We start from the raw sequence: 12,358 nt of genomic DNA on the forward strand, positions 1-12,358 counted from the left end.
AGGCAAGTTCTTGTTCAGTGCACACACCTAGTACATGTGTTTGAAAAGTTAAATGTGATTCCATTGTATGGCACTAAATACTGGTTATAAAGCAGTGAGCAACAGAGACAGATTCTCTGATCTCATAAAGGTTTCATTCCAGTAGAACAGACAGATTTTAAACAATCAGCCTAGATAAAAATATAATAATAAATTGTGTTATAATTTATGAAGGAAAAATGCAGTGTGCTAAACGGTATGCATCACAGAGAGAGGGAGTGTCGTGTCGCAGAAAATCACGAGCCTGGAAGGACAAATAGAAGTTATCCAGGCAGAGTCAGGAAGACAAATTCCAGATGGAGAAAAACAACATGTGCAAAGACCCCATGGCAGGAAAGAGCTCGTGTTCAAGGAGCTGAAAGAAGGCTGGAAGGTCCATTAGACAAAGGGTGATGTTGGGGGCAGGAGAGATGATTACAAAAGGCAAGAGAACTGGAAGACACATGCATTGCCGTTATCAGAGCTCCATTATACAGAGCAAGGGAAGAACATAGTTCTCAAGTCTCCTCCAAGTCTCCCGTCCTCCATACTTTCTAGTTACTTCATATTGATAGGAGAAAACTGAAATTATTTTAGCAAACCAAGATAAGGAGAAGTATTTAAGCTGTTTACTTATATAAGACAGCAGCTTAAAAATATCTCTGTTCATGCAGTGGGTATTTCTTCAGAGGGTAGCTTGGTCTTTCAATGATATAATTTACTTCAGAGGTAGACTCTTCCTACAATAAAAACAAATCCAGCAATTATGTTACCCATAACATAATAGAGATGGATGATACCCAGAGGTGTAGTTTTGCATGTAGGAGGTCTGTGCATCCCATTTATGCTGTTATATGGGGTTCACTATATATGTGTGTATGTAGAATCTTTCTTTTTTTTGTAGAGACGAGGTCTCATTATGTTGCCAGGCTGGTCTTGAACCTCCTGGCCTCAAGAGATTCTCTCTCCTCAGCCTCCCAAAGTACTAGGATTATAGATTTAAGCCCCAAACCAGGCCTTTGTTTACATTTTAAAGAGAGTCCTTGCCCGAAAAGGTTGGGAATTAAAGCAAAGCCTATGACTTTGCAGAAAAGAAGTAAAGTAATTCACTACCCTCATGGTTAGGGCAAACAACATTTATTTTTAAGCATCATCCTGCAAATCTAGCATATGCCAGTATTTAATTAGTCAAGATAACTAATTCAAATACATGGCATCATTAAAGTCAGCCACTGGGGGCACTGTTATCCTTTATTTGAATTCTTTGGAGCTGGTAAACGGCCATTTAGCTGTGTGTCTGAAGCAGTGACAAAGTACTGGGAATACCTACCAATGGATCAGAAGCACTCCCCATACCCCTGTAAAAGTCATACAGCCAAAAACCACCTTATTAAATTTTAGAACAACTTTCTTCCATGTTGTGGCCTTACATAGCTCACACACAACTGTATTCTTCACTGGATTGGGATTCATGTGTGCAGGGGAAAAGGAGTGCTCTGTGGGCCAGTTAGCCTGCTTTCTCTTAGTCCTTTGAAAGGACCTCCGCTTGATGAATGCCGTGCACCAAATTAGCTGCTACTCCTCCGTTGCATCCAAGTCCCACTGTCTCATCCTCAGGAAGCCAGCCCTGACTCTCAGCCATGTCAAATACCCGCCACCATTCACTCTCAGGACAACAGGTAATCTCCTTGGTAAGCCTCACAATTTTTCACTTATCTCTGTGGTTATTTGATTAATGTCTGTCTCCCTGACTAGACTATAGGTCCCTGTTCCCATATTATTTAGTGAGCAGAGATTTAGTTTTATAAGAAAGTCTAACCTTATTTTGGTGCTGCTGTGCTCTGTGGGATGTCAGAAGACTACATACCCTCTCATGGATATTCTTCCAAGTGGACTGAGAACCAGGATGGAACCTGCTCAACAGATGGAACAGGGTGGAATATTAAGCAGCTACTAAAAAGGACACTTAAATAAAGCACATGACAATATGGATTGATATTTAAAACTTAATCATAATAAAAAACAGCAGCATGCAAAATGGTAAACATAGTGTGATTTCAATGTCTTTCTTAAACCTACCCATAGGAAAAGCACTGGGGAATAAAAACTGCTCAGATGTTAAGAATTTTTGGCCAGGCGCGGTGGCTCACGCCTGTAATCCCAGCACTTTGGGAGGCCGAGGCGGGCGGATCACAAGGTCAGGAGACCATCCCGGCTAACATGGTGAAACCCTGTCTCTACTAAAAATACAAAAAATTAGCCAGGTGTGGTGGCGGGCACCTGTAGTCCCAGCTCCTCAGGAGGCTGAGGCACGACAATGGCATGAACCCGGGAGGTGGAGCTTGCAGTGAGCCAAGATCGTGCCACTGCACTCCAGCCTGGGAGACAGAGCGAGACTCCGTCTCAAAAAAAAAAAAAGAATTTTTTGTGTTTCTATGTGTGGCTATGAGTGATTCTTTTCTTCTTTGTACTTTCCTGTGTTTTTCAGATATTTCTCTCATGAACAAACCCTACTTTTACATTTAAAATTTTAATACAAAAACTTTTAATATGAAATTTAAATCCAAAAAATTTTAATATAAAATTTAATCCCAGTAGTTGTTGTTTTAGGGAGAGATTATCACCCAGGCTAACGTACAGTGGCATGATCATAGCTCACTGCAGCCTTGAATTCTTGGACTCAAGCAATCCTCCAACTTCAGCCTCCCAGGTAGAGAGGATCAACTAGGTACATGTTGCCATGCCTGGCTATTTTTTTTTCTTTAAGAGATAGGGTCTTGTTACCCAGGCTGGTCTCGAACTCCTGGGTTCAAGGGATCCTCCCACCTCAATCTCCCAAATAGCTGGTACTACAGGTATGCACCACCATGCGGAGCTAACTTTTAAATATTTTGTAGAGACAGGGTCTCCCTGTGCTGTCCAGGCTGGTCTCAAACTCCTGTACTCAAGTGATCCTCCTGCCTCAGCCTCCCAAAGTGCTGGGATTACAGGTGTGAGCCACTACACCCAGCCTCCAATCCTGGTTGTTTCCTACCACCAGGACTTTATCTTATATCTCATTTACTTTAGGCCACCCAGACTCCAAACTGAACCATAGGTTTGATAGTCTCTTTCAGTTCCCCAAACACAGAGTATTTTCTACCTTCCATAGGCATTTGGCAACACTGTTCCCTCTTCTACCTCCCAACCCTGCTCACTACTCTTATTAACTCCTACCCACCCTTCAGAGCTCAGTTCAATTGTTCAGTTCTCAGCAAAGTCCTTTCTGAGCCCTCTCCTGCAGAGGAGGTCAGCTTCTCTGTTATACGCACTTGCAGTTTCATTTATCTATACCTCATTAATACCATTTGCACCAGTGGACATTTTGTCATTATTTGGTTAATGGCGGTCTTTACTCCTAGAGTGAAATTGAGACTGAGACTCTTTGCTTAATAGCTCATCCCAGGGCAGAGTAGGAACTGAATAGCACAGTAAGTAGTTAATAAATATTTATTGAGTGATTGAATTCATTCTCTCATTCATTCATTCATTCATTCATACATCCATTCATATTCAGGAGGCGGATGGTTACCAAATCCTAAAGTCTGAGGTATATAACTAATCTAAAAGTGTACATAGCAATTTGATAATGAAAGGCACAGATACGGTTTTCTAAAAATACCCAAATAATTATAGCCACTTGGGGCCAGGCGCAGTGGCTCACACCTATAATCCCAGCACTTTGGAAGGCTGAGATGGGTGGATCACTTGAGGCCAAGAGCTCCAGACCAGCCTGGCTAACATGTTGAAATTCCGTCTCTACTAAAAATATAAAAAATTAGCCAGGTGTGGTGGTGGTACATATGTAGTCCCAGATACTGGGAGGCTGAGGCATGAGAATTGCTTAAACCCGGGAGGCAGAGGTTGCAGTGAGCCGAGATGGCACCACCGTACTCCAGCCTAGGCAACATAGCAAGACTCTATCTCAAAAAAAAAGAAAAGAAAAAAAAAAATGGTTCTCTTTAATTAATGTGCGGTAAACACTGGAAATGACAGGAACATCTGGAAATCCAGTTGTTACTATGGCTATCATATGAATGACCACCCTGTGCAGTTGCCCCTCTGCTTGGCTGGTTCCGGCCCACATCCGGGCCTCCATTCCAGCTCTCTCTGAGACAAGCATGTCCCACTGGTTTTTCCAGGGAGACAAGACCAAGAGTATGAATGGATCTACACAAATCCATTGCCAACCCAAGAAAACAACTCATAGCAAATGGAAGCACCACCTAAAGCACTGCCCATATCACTACAAATATTATTTCTATGCTTCTTTAAGAATTTTTTTTTTTTTTTTTTGACCCAGAGTCTCATTCTGTCACCCAGGCCGTACTACAGTGGCGCTACCTTGGCTCACTGCAACCTCTGCCTCCCAGATTCAAGCAATTCTCCTGCCTCAGCCTCCCAAGTAGCTGAGACTACAGGCATATGCCACCACGCCCAACGAATTTTTGTATTTTTCGTACAGACAGGGTTTCACCATGTTGGCCAGGCTGGTCTTGAATTCCTGATCTCAAATGATCCACCCACCTTGTTTCCCAAAGTGTGGGGATTACAGGAGTGAGCCACCGCACCTGGCCCTTCTCTAACAATGTTCAAGAGGAAGGAATAGAAATATGTTGAAGCTATAAATGAAGCTAGCATTTAAAAACAGCCACCAGCTGGATACTGTAAATGCTTTTTCATAGATCTAGAGTAACCAGTACCAAAGTGACTCCTATATTTGTTACCATTATTGTTACATGCAATTTATTTTTTTACATTTGAAGATCTCAGAGAATGATGAGTCAACAGATGGGAGCAATGCTATGCCTTTACTACAACCCTCTCCATGGAATCTACCTTCTCCTTTAGTAACGTGCAGAGAGAGGGTGTGCTGAAGGGGCATGACACTATTCAGATGGTGGATACAGGGAACAGGCTTGGCAGTGTTTCTCCCTCCTTTAGTACTCCCATTGTTCACTCTGATAAAGTGTTTTCTACTTCGTCCATCAAAACCTTGGACTGACTCACTCCGAAATTTGTCTCCCAACTCATCCCTAAGACATTGATCCTTACTGACTTCAGTATTAAGTTAGCAGAAACACAACAGGTATTCTCATGCACCCTTGTGAACTGGGCACAGAGAAAGAGTGGTCCTGATAACGCTGGTGTGAAAAGAACACTGAGTGAGTGGAGACACAGTGCTGGCAACCCCCAGGGTCCCAGGAATCTGCCCTGGTGATCACTCTAAAGCCAACGGGCAATGTGTTCTGCAAGGACATGAAGGGCACATCCCTTGTTCAAAAGAACTGTTTTTAAAATATTATCTTCAGAGCCACTTCTCTAGTGCTAAGGTGACCAGCTGTCTTGTTTTAGCGGGGACTCAGGGGTTTCCCAGAATGCAAACTTTTGGTACTAAAACCAGGACAGCTATGGGCAAACTGGATGGCCTTTCTGTGGCTTTGTTATTCTTTGTCACTGATAATCATGGCCTTATTTACAAACTCATAGTCCAACTAGGTCCCAAGTTACCAGTTTAGAGAGACTTTGGGCACAAAGAGTTTGCTGCCCCATCAGAGATGGCCAGTAAAACTCTGGTCTGCAGCTAAGACTCATCTTTCTAAAGTCACTTGTGCCAACTCCCGTGCCTAATATCACAGAGCTCCTCACTCCTTCCAAGCAAAGCCCAAACTCCTTAGGTCAGCCAACAAAGGTCCCCCTCAAACCTTTGAGTCCTGGCACCAACTTTCTCCAAACTCATCTAACTGCTGGAAGCTGACAGTGCCCCTGCCTCCCACCTCCCATCACTCACCTCCATGAACCCCATCATAATCCAATCTTCTCCCCTCACGGCCACAGGAAAGCATCACCTCCTTCATTAAAACACTCCAAAAGTTCCACCCTTTTTCTTTATACTCCAGTAACTTTTGTTCCACACTATTCACCAAGTTCTGCTTTGTAGAAAGCTCTTCGCATACTTCTTTTTTATTATTATTTATTTTTTTATATCCTCTACTAGGTTGCAAGTTTTCAGAGATCAGGAGAAATGTCTTAAATGTCAGTGTTTCCATTCCAGGCCTAGTAGATTGAGTATCAATCCTGCTTTCCTCTTAACCACAGATTTCATGCGCTCCCCACCCACACACTCAATTCCAATCCCAGTTGATTTTGACTCAGTAAACATGAGGCAATTCTTCTGTTGGCCAGCGTTGAGAATTGCTGGCCTGCTGCATAAAGACGCTCAGGGAAGGCTGGCTGAATGAATGCATAAACTATCTAACATGTATTTAAAGAGAAAAGAGCCTTCTCAGATCTCTCTCCTGATGGAACTGATTTCCTCCCACTCTGTCTTTCCCCTGCATTTGGATTGTACTTCTGTTAAGTGCCTACCACAGTCTATCTCATATTCAGTGACATGGGGTATGTCTGCCTTCCTGTCTAGTATGTGAGCCAGTGGAAAGCAGAGATGTGTCATGATGGTGTCTATTGTCCACAACAGTTACCCAATAACAGCATGCTCAATACAGTCTCTCAGAAAAGTTTGCAGTACTGATTTTAAGGAGTTTCGGAGGTGTTATAGATAGAAGGCACAGGGACAAAAAAAACCACGGGTTTTCCCCAGTTCTGGCAGCTGAGGAGCACTTTGTGGCTGTATGCAGATGGATCTTTGATCATTACATCCATTTTAAAGATGAGGAAACTGAGGTTTAAAAGGTTGAAGCCGAGCATGGTGGTTCATGCCAGTACTCAGCACTTTGGGAGGCCAAGGAGTTTGAGAAGAGCCTGGGTAATACAGTGAGACCCCATCTCTACAAAAATAAAAATACGAAAATTAGCCAGGCATGGTGGTGCGCACCTGTAGTCCCAGCTACTCAGGAGGGTGAGGCAGGAGGATTGCTTGGGTTGGGGAAGTCAAGGCTGCAGTGAGCTGTGATTGTGCCACTGCACTCCACCCGGGTGACAAAGCAAGACCCGATCTCAAAAAAAGAAATTAATTAATTTAAAAAATTAGGTCAAGTAGCTGTGTCAAATCACCCAGCACTTAGAGACACATGAGCGCTAGAGCCCATGTCTCCTGACCACTGCCAATTGAAAGTTCTTTCCACTCTTCATTTAAAATCAATCCTTTACAAGTCTTTAAACCCAGGATAACCTCCTGTGCTTTGCCAGTCTGCTGAATTCCAGGCTGGTGGCAAAAGCGTAAGACAGGAGGGGACAGAGGCCAGGCACAGAGAGGTGTAAGTGTGTCTCTGACCACCTGTCTCTGTGTGCCAGAGCCAGTTTTTTTGTTTGTTTGTTTTAAATGGAATTTTGTTCTTGTTGCCCAGGCTAGAGTGCAATGGCACGATCTCGGCTCACCACAACCTCCACCTCCCGGGTTCAAGCAATTCTCCTGCCTTACCCTCCTGAGTAGCTGGGATTACAGGCATATGCCACCACGCCCAGCTAATTTTGTATTTTTAGTAGAGACAGAGTTTCTCCATGTTGGTTAGGCTGGTCTCAAACTCCTGACCTCAGGTGATCCACCCGCCTTGGCCTCCCAAAGTGCTGAGATTACAGGCATGAGCCATCGCGCCCAGCCCAGAGCCAGTTTTTTAAAATCTATGTTGTATTATTTTCCTCTAATAAAGTAACTAATCAAAAGCTCACCATATATTAATGGATTTTATTAAAATATGTGATCTGGCTTCCTTAAATCCATGATTTAACATTTGAATATAGTTATTTTGTCATTTCTGAAAAACGCTAAGAATAGATAGCCATTTTCTTAGTCTACCTCAAAGTTAATATAATTCCCGTAAAAATTTCAGGGCCACTGTGGTTCTGGGATATATTTACTCTGAGTCCCTTGTGAGCAATTGTGTAATTCTGGTATGCACAGTTTGCTTCTTATTCTCATCACTAATAATGCAAAGAAAAGCAGATTGGCATATCCTTCATTCAAAACAACAATCTTATAAATATTATTGTCAGTGCCACTTCCCTGAAGTTAAAGTAACCAACTGTCCTGGTTTGCCTAAGACTCAAGGGTTTCCCAGAATGTAGGACTTTCAGGGCTAAAATCAGGCAGACTCAAGCAAACCAATGGTTACTTACCCTACTAGAGAGTGCCATTTGGCAAATAAAGGTTTCCGTTCTTACTCTCTGGCCTGCTCTCCAGACATATGCAAATATAATTTTATTATTTGTGAAAATAATGTAAACAAAGAAACCATGTCTAGAAAAAGAATATACGCCCATATGTTAACATTTGTCTTTGGGTGGTAGGACTATGGGTAATTTTTTTCCACTTTTTTTTCTGTAATTTTCAAACTTTCTGTAGTGAACATTTCTATACTGGTAAAATAAAAAGGTTTAGTTTTTAAATGTATGACAAATAAAAATGGGTAGATAAATAGTACCTATGTCAAAGTTAGTTGTCTATCCCATTCACAGCAAATATTCTGAGATATGCCTCTGCCTTTTGGGTAGATTTTAAAAGAAATAATCATTTTTTCATATCAAGGTATCACCAGCTGAATATTCCTAAGAAAGGAAGCTGATGAAATGACCCAGCTTTACCCCTGCCAGGCCACAATGCACTCTTCAGGCAAACAGATGGGTGCTTGCCACTGACCTTTCTCTGAGAAGGGGCTGATCCAAGGGTCCCGGAGAGCTGGAATGCTGGGAGGTGGCAAATGAAGCTTTCCGGTGGAAATCGGCATCCCCTTGTTTACTGGATGAGGACTTTCCAAACTGACTTGAATCTAAACGTGATGATGAGTCACTCCTTAAAATAATCCGTTCATCTGGCTCTCTGATAACCTGAGTGAATGCGCATTATTTAATTGTAATTTTGCTTCTGTTTGCTTAATTTAGAGCTGGGGGTGGGGTTGAACAAGGAAGACAACTAGGGCTAAGATGACAGAACATTTGCGCCAGGGATCTCCTGCAAATAGAAGAGGATCTGGAGAAGAGAAGACTAGTGACAAAATGCTCAGGAGGTTAAGACTGATAAAAATAACCAAAAGTCTGTATGTTTGGGATATATTAACAAACCAAAATAAACTCATGCTGTAAACTTTGATTTCTGAGGACTAGGGATTATTGGTCTGGGAAAAATATAACTTTAACAAAATATTTAAGTGCTATGGCATAAGAAGCATAGTATATTCCATTTTCTCTGCATAAATCTGTTCTCATGTTGCTACACAGAAGTTTGAGCCTTCACTTTAAAATTATTTGTTTGGAGAAAAAGCAATAAAAATCACTACCAATAAAGTAGGTATTGGGTCTACATACACCCTCCTTGGTGATTCATCCTACTTATATGAGGGGCACAAACCAGCTAACCCCAAAGCAAAGTATAACATGGAGTCTGGGCACATCTTCATACAAACCCTAAACTACAGCAATTCCACCTAAGCAGACTAACTAGAAATATCCACCACTGATTGGAAAAAGCACAATAATTGACATAAGATAGCTGGAAGTAAATCATTTTACAAATTCTATTTCTAAAATTACCTTTACGTTAGCTGCAAGGCTGTCAAGAGAAGAAGCTAGAAGAAAGAGGAACAGGTGTTTCAATGACTCATTATTACCATTTAGCTTTAAAACTGCCATTATATTTATTCTACAGCGGTATAAAAATTTTAGACAATGAATGAATTATTTAAAAACTTAAATGCTCCCTTGTAAGTTACACTACCACTTTTAAGTCTCCCTTAAGCCACTTCAATTCGCTGGGTCGTGGGGTTTTTTTGTTTTGTTTTGTTTTTGTCTTTTTGAGGTTAACAATGAGGTTTTCTGGGTTTTTTGTTTGTTTGTTTTTTGGGTTTTTGTTTTTGTTTTTTTTTTTTTTGAGATGGAGTCTCACACTGTCGCCCAGGATGGAGTGCAATGGCATGATCTCAGCTCACTGCAACTTCCACCTCCTGGGTTCAAGCGATTCTCCTGCCTCAGCCGCCAGACTAGCTGGGATTACAGGTGCCCACCACTACACCCGGCTAAATTTTTGTATTTTTAGTAGAGATGGGGTTTTGCTATGTTGGCCAAGCTGGTCTCAAACTCCTGACCTCAGGTGATCCACCCACCTCGGCCTCCCAAAGTGCTGGGATTACAGGTGTGAGCCTCTGGACGTTTTGTCTTCAATGACAGCACATATGGAAGAGGGAAGGGTAAAGCAAGTCTAAAGTGAATGAGTAAGTTCAATAACCCTTAAGCAGCCTGAAAAACTCGTATTTGAGTAGGTGCCCAGGACCTAAAAAAAAGTACTATGTGTCTAATATAAAATTTGTAAACTGTCTCCTCTGACATTTTCTTTGGTTTTCATGGAATCCTATTTATGCAGGAGCTCTTGAATATATTTGTCCAAGGTAGACACAAAGGTTAAATTGAGACAACAAATACATAAAAGCTTGGAGAAATACAGAACATAGCAAAAATTGAAATCACTATCATGACTGTAAATGATCATGATAGGTAAGTAGACCTAATGCCGAAGTATGGCAAGGATGACTAGGAAATGAGGTAATAAAGACACAGAGAAAGTGAAGACTAGGCTGGATTTTTCAAGGTTGATTAAAAAATGTTTCTAAAATTAGTATTTGTAAGGCAATGCTAAGGTCACCATGGCTTCCCCCAGTGTGACCGGGGCTCAGGCAATGACAAGGGACTTTTTCTGGACTGCTGATCCCCCTCCCCATGTCACTGGTAGAAATAAAAAGAGATTTTTAAAGCCAGGCCATTTTCATATCCTTTAGGCATATAGATATGTATGTACCACTTTGTCCCAGGAGCTCTCTTTGCACCCACCCCCAGCTGGGCAGGGAGTCAGCAATGCTAATGCCCTTTCAGCTATAGCCACAAACCTGCCCTGTGGCCTCATAACCTCCTTCTCATAACCCCCTTCTGATAACCTCCTTCCAGTGTGGCCTCATAACCTGTGGCCTCATAACCTCCTTCCTCCTGTGGCCCCATAACCCTGTGGCCTCAGAAACTCCTACCTACTGGTTTTGAGCCCTTCCTTTCACAGGGGGGCTCGCCTTCATTCCCTTGCTTCTCAAAGTGCAGTCCCTGGACCAGCACCATTCACATCACCTGGAAGCCTGTTAGAAAAGGAGACTCCTAAGCTCCACCCCAGCCCTAATGAATCAGAATCTGCAGTTTAACAAGAGCCCCAGGTGATTCAAATGCACATTCAAGTTTGAGAAGCACTGCTGTGTTCTACCTTAGGCCTGGATGAATGAGCTGACAGGTGACCTAAGCAAAGTTCTGGCTTGAAAGCTACAGGGATTCCAAGGATCTGAGCCCAGAGGTCTGAATGTCTTCTCTAAATGTAGGTATGCCAAAAACTTGGTGTGTGACCTTTACACACATTGTAACCTCTCTGGAACCTTAGTTCTCCACCTGCCAGGATTAAGAAAAGACAAAGGCCGAGACCAATGTGATGTGTGAGCCCCATCGTAATAGACCCTGCATTAAACCCAACTTGTCCGCCTCAGGAAAGGACATTTGCTGTTGCCTGATTTCACTGCAGTAGGGAAGACAATGCTGCTTTATAAGCTACACAGGTGACTTTCAATTCAAAGAACTTAAATTAAATGTCAGAGGTGATGAAGCACTTTCTGCTTCAAACCCTGTACTCTGTCCTTGGCCAGCTGCTGTCAAACAGCTACCACAGTCTAAGAACACTGGCTTAAGTTACCATAAGAGGCTTAAAAGTAGACCCTGAAAAATGTAAACCTTTAAGCCTAAGATAAAGAACTCTACTGTCAGGGATGGCAATAGATGGAAAGTTCAGTACTACCAGCAGGCAAGAGAATGGACCACCACCATTCCTTTCCAGCCTAAGAATTCTGATTAACTTCAGGAATGACTGATCTTCACCAACACGACCTTCACTAACGACATGATTCATGGATTTCAGTCAAAAGCCTACAAGGAATTCCTTAACCCAGTGACTCTCAATGTGTGGTCCAGGGATCTCCCCCAGGGGTCCCCAAGACCTTTCAGGAAATCTGCAAGGTCAAACTGTTTTCATAATAATACTAAGACTGGGTGCTGACGAGTTGATGGGTGCAGCACACCAACATGGCACAAGTATACATATGTAACAAACCTGCACGTTATGCACATGTACCCTAGAACTCAAAGTATAATAAAAAAAAATTAATAAAAATAAATAAAAAAATTAAAAAAATTAAAAAAAATAATACTACTAAGACATGATTTGCCTCTTTCATTCCCATTCTCTCACCACTGCACAATGGAGTTTTCCAAAAGCCACAATGATGTTATGACATCATCATCATGCTGATGGCTAATGGAATGTGTACTA

The 12,358-nt window shown here is 42.1% G+C and overlaps 1 protein-coding gene across 9 annotated transcripts in view; it reads right to left on the reverse strand.

Moving 5' to 3' along the window:
• SPATA6L (spermatogenesis associated 6 like) overlaps positions 1-12,358 on the reverse strand; it is a 62,623-nt gene that overhangs the window by 5,394 nt on the left and 44,871 nt on the right. For 7 of the 9 annotated variants that reach the window (XM_007969352.3, XM_037998441.2, XM_007969355.3 and 4 more), the window contains 4 exons: positions 9,544-9,578; positions 8,654-8,841; positions 1,838-1,931; positions 652-758 (listed from right to left, as the gene is read on the reverse strand). In XM_007969352.3, coding sequence (XP_007967543.1) covers positions 669-758; positions 1,838-1,931; positions 8,654-8,841; positions 9,544-9,578 — 407 coding nt within the window. In that variant the 3' untranslated portion in view covers positions 652-668. The remainder of the gene's footprint in view (positions 1-651; positions 759-1,837; positions 1,932-8,653; positions 8,842-9,543; positions 9,579-12,358) is intronic. The other 2 variants (XM_007969354.3, XM_007969356.3) reach the window with 2 other exon arrangements.

This window comes from Chlorocebus sabaeus, chromosome 12, assembly GCF_047675955.1.
Source record: "Chlorocebus sabaeus isolate Y175 chromosome 12, mChlSab1.0.hap1, whole genome shotgun sequence".
NCBI classification, from domain to species: Eukaryota; Metazoa; Chordata; class Mammalia; order Primates; family Cercopithecidae; genus Chlorocebus; species Chlorocebus sabaeus.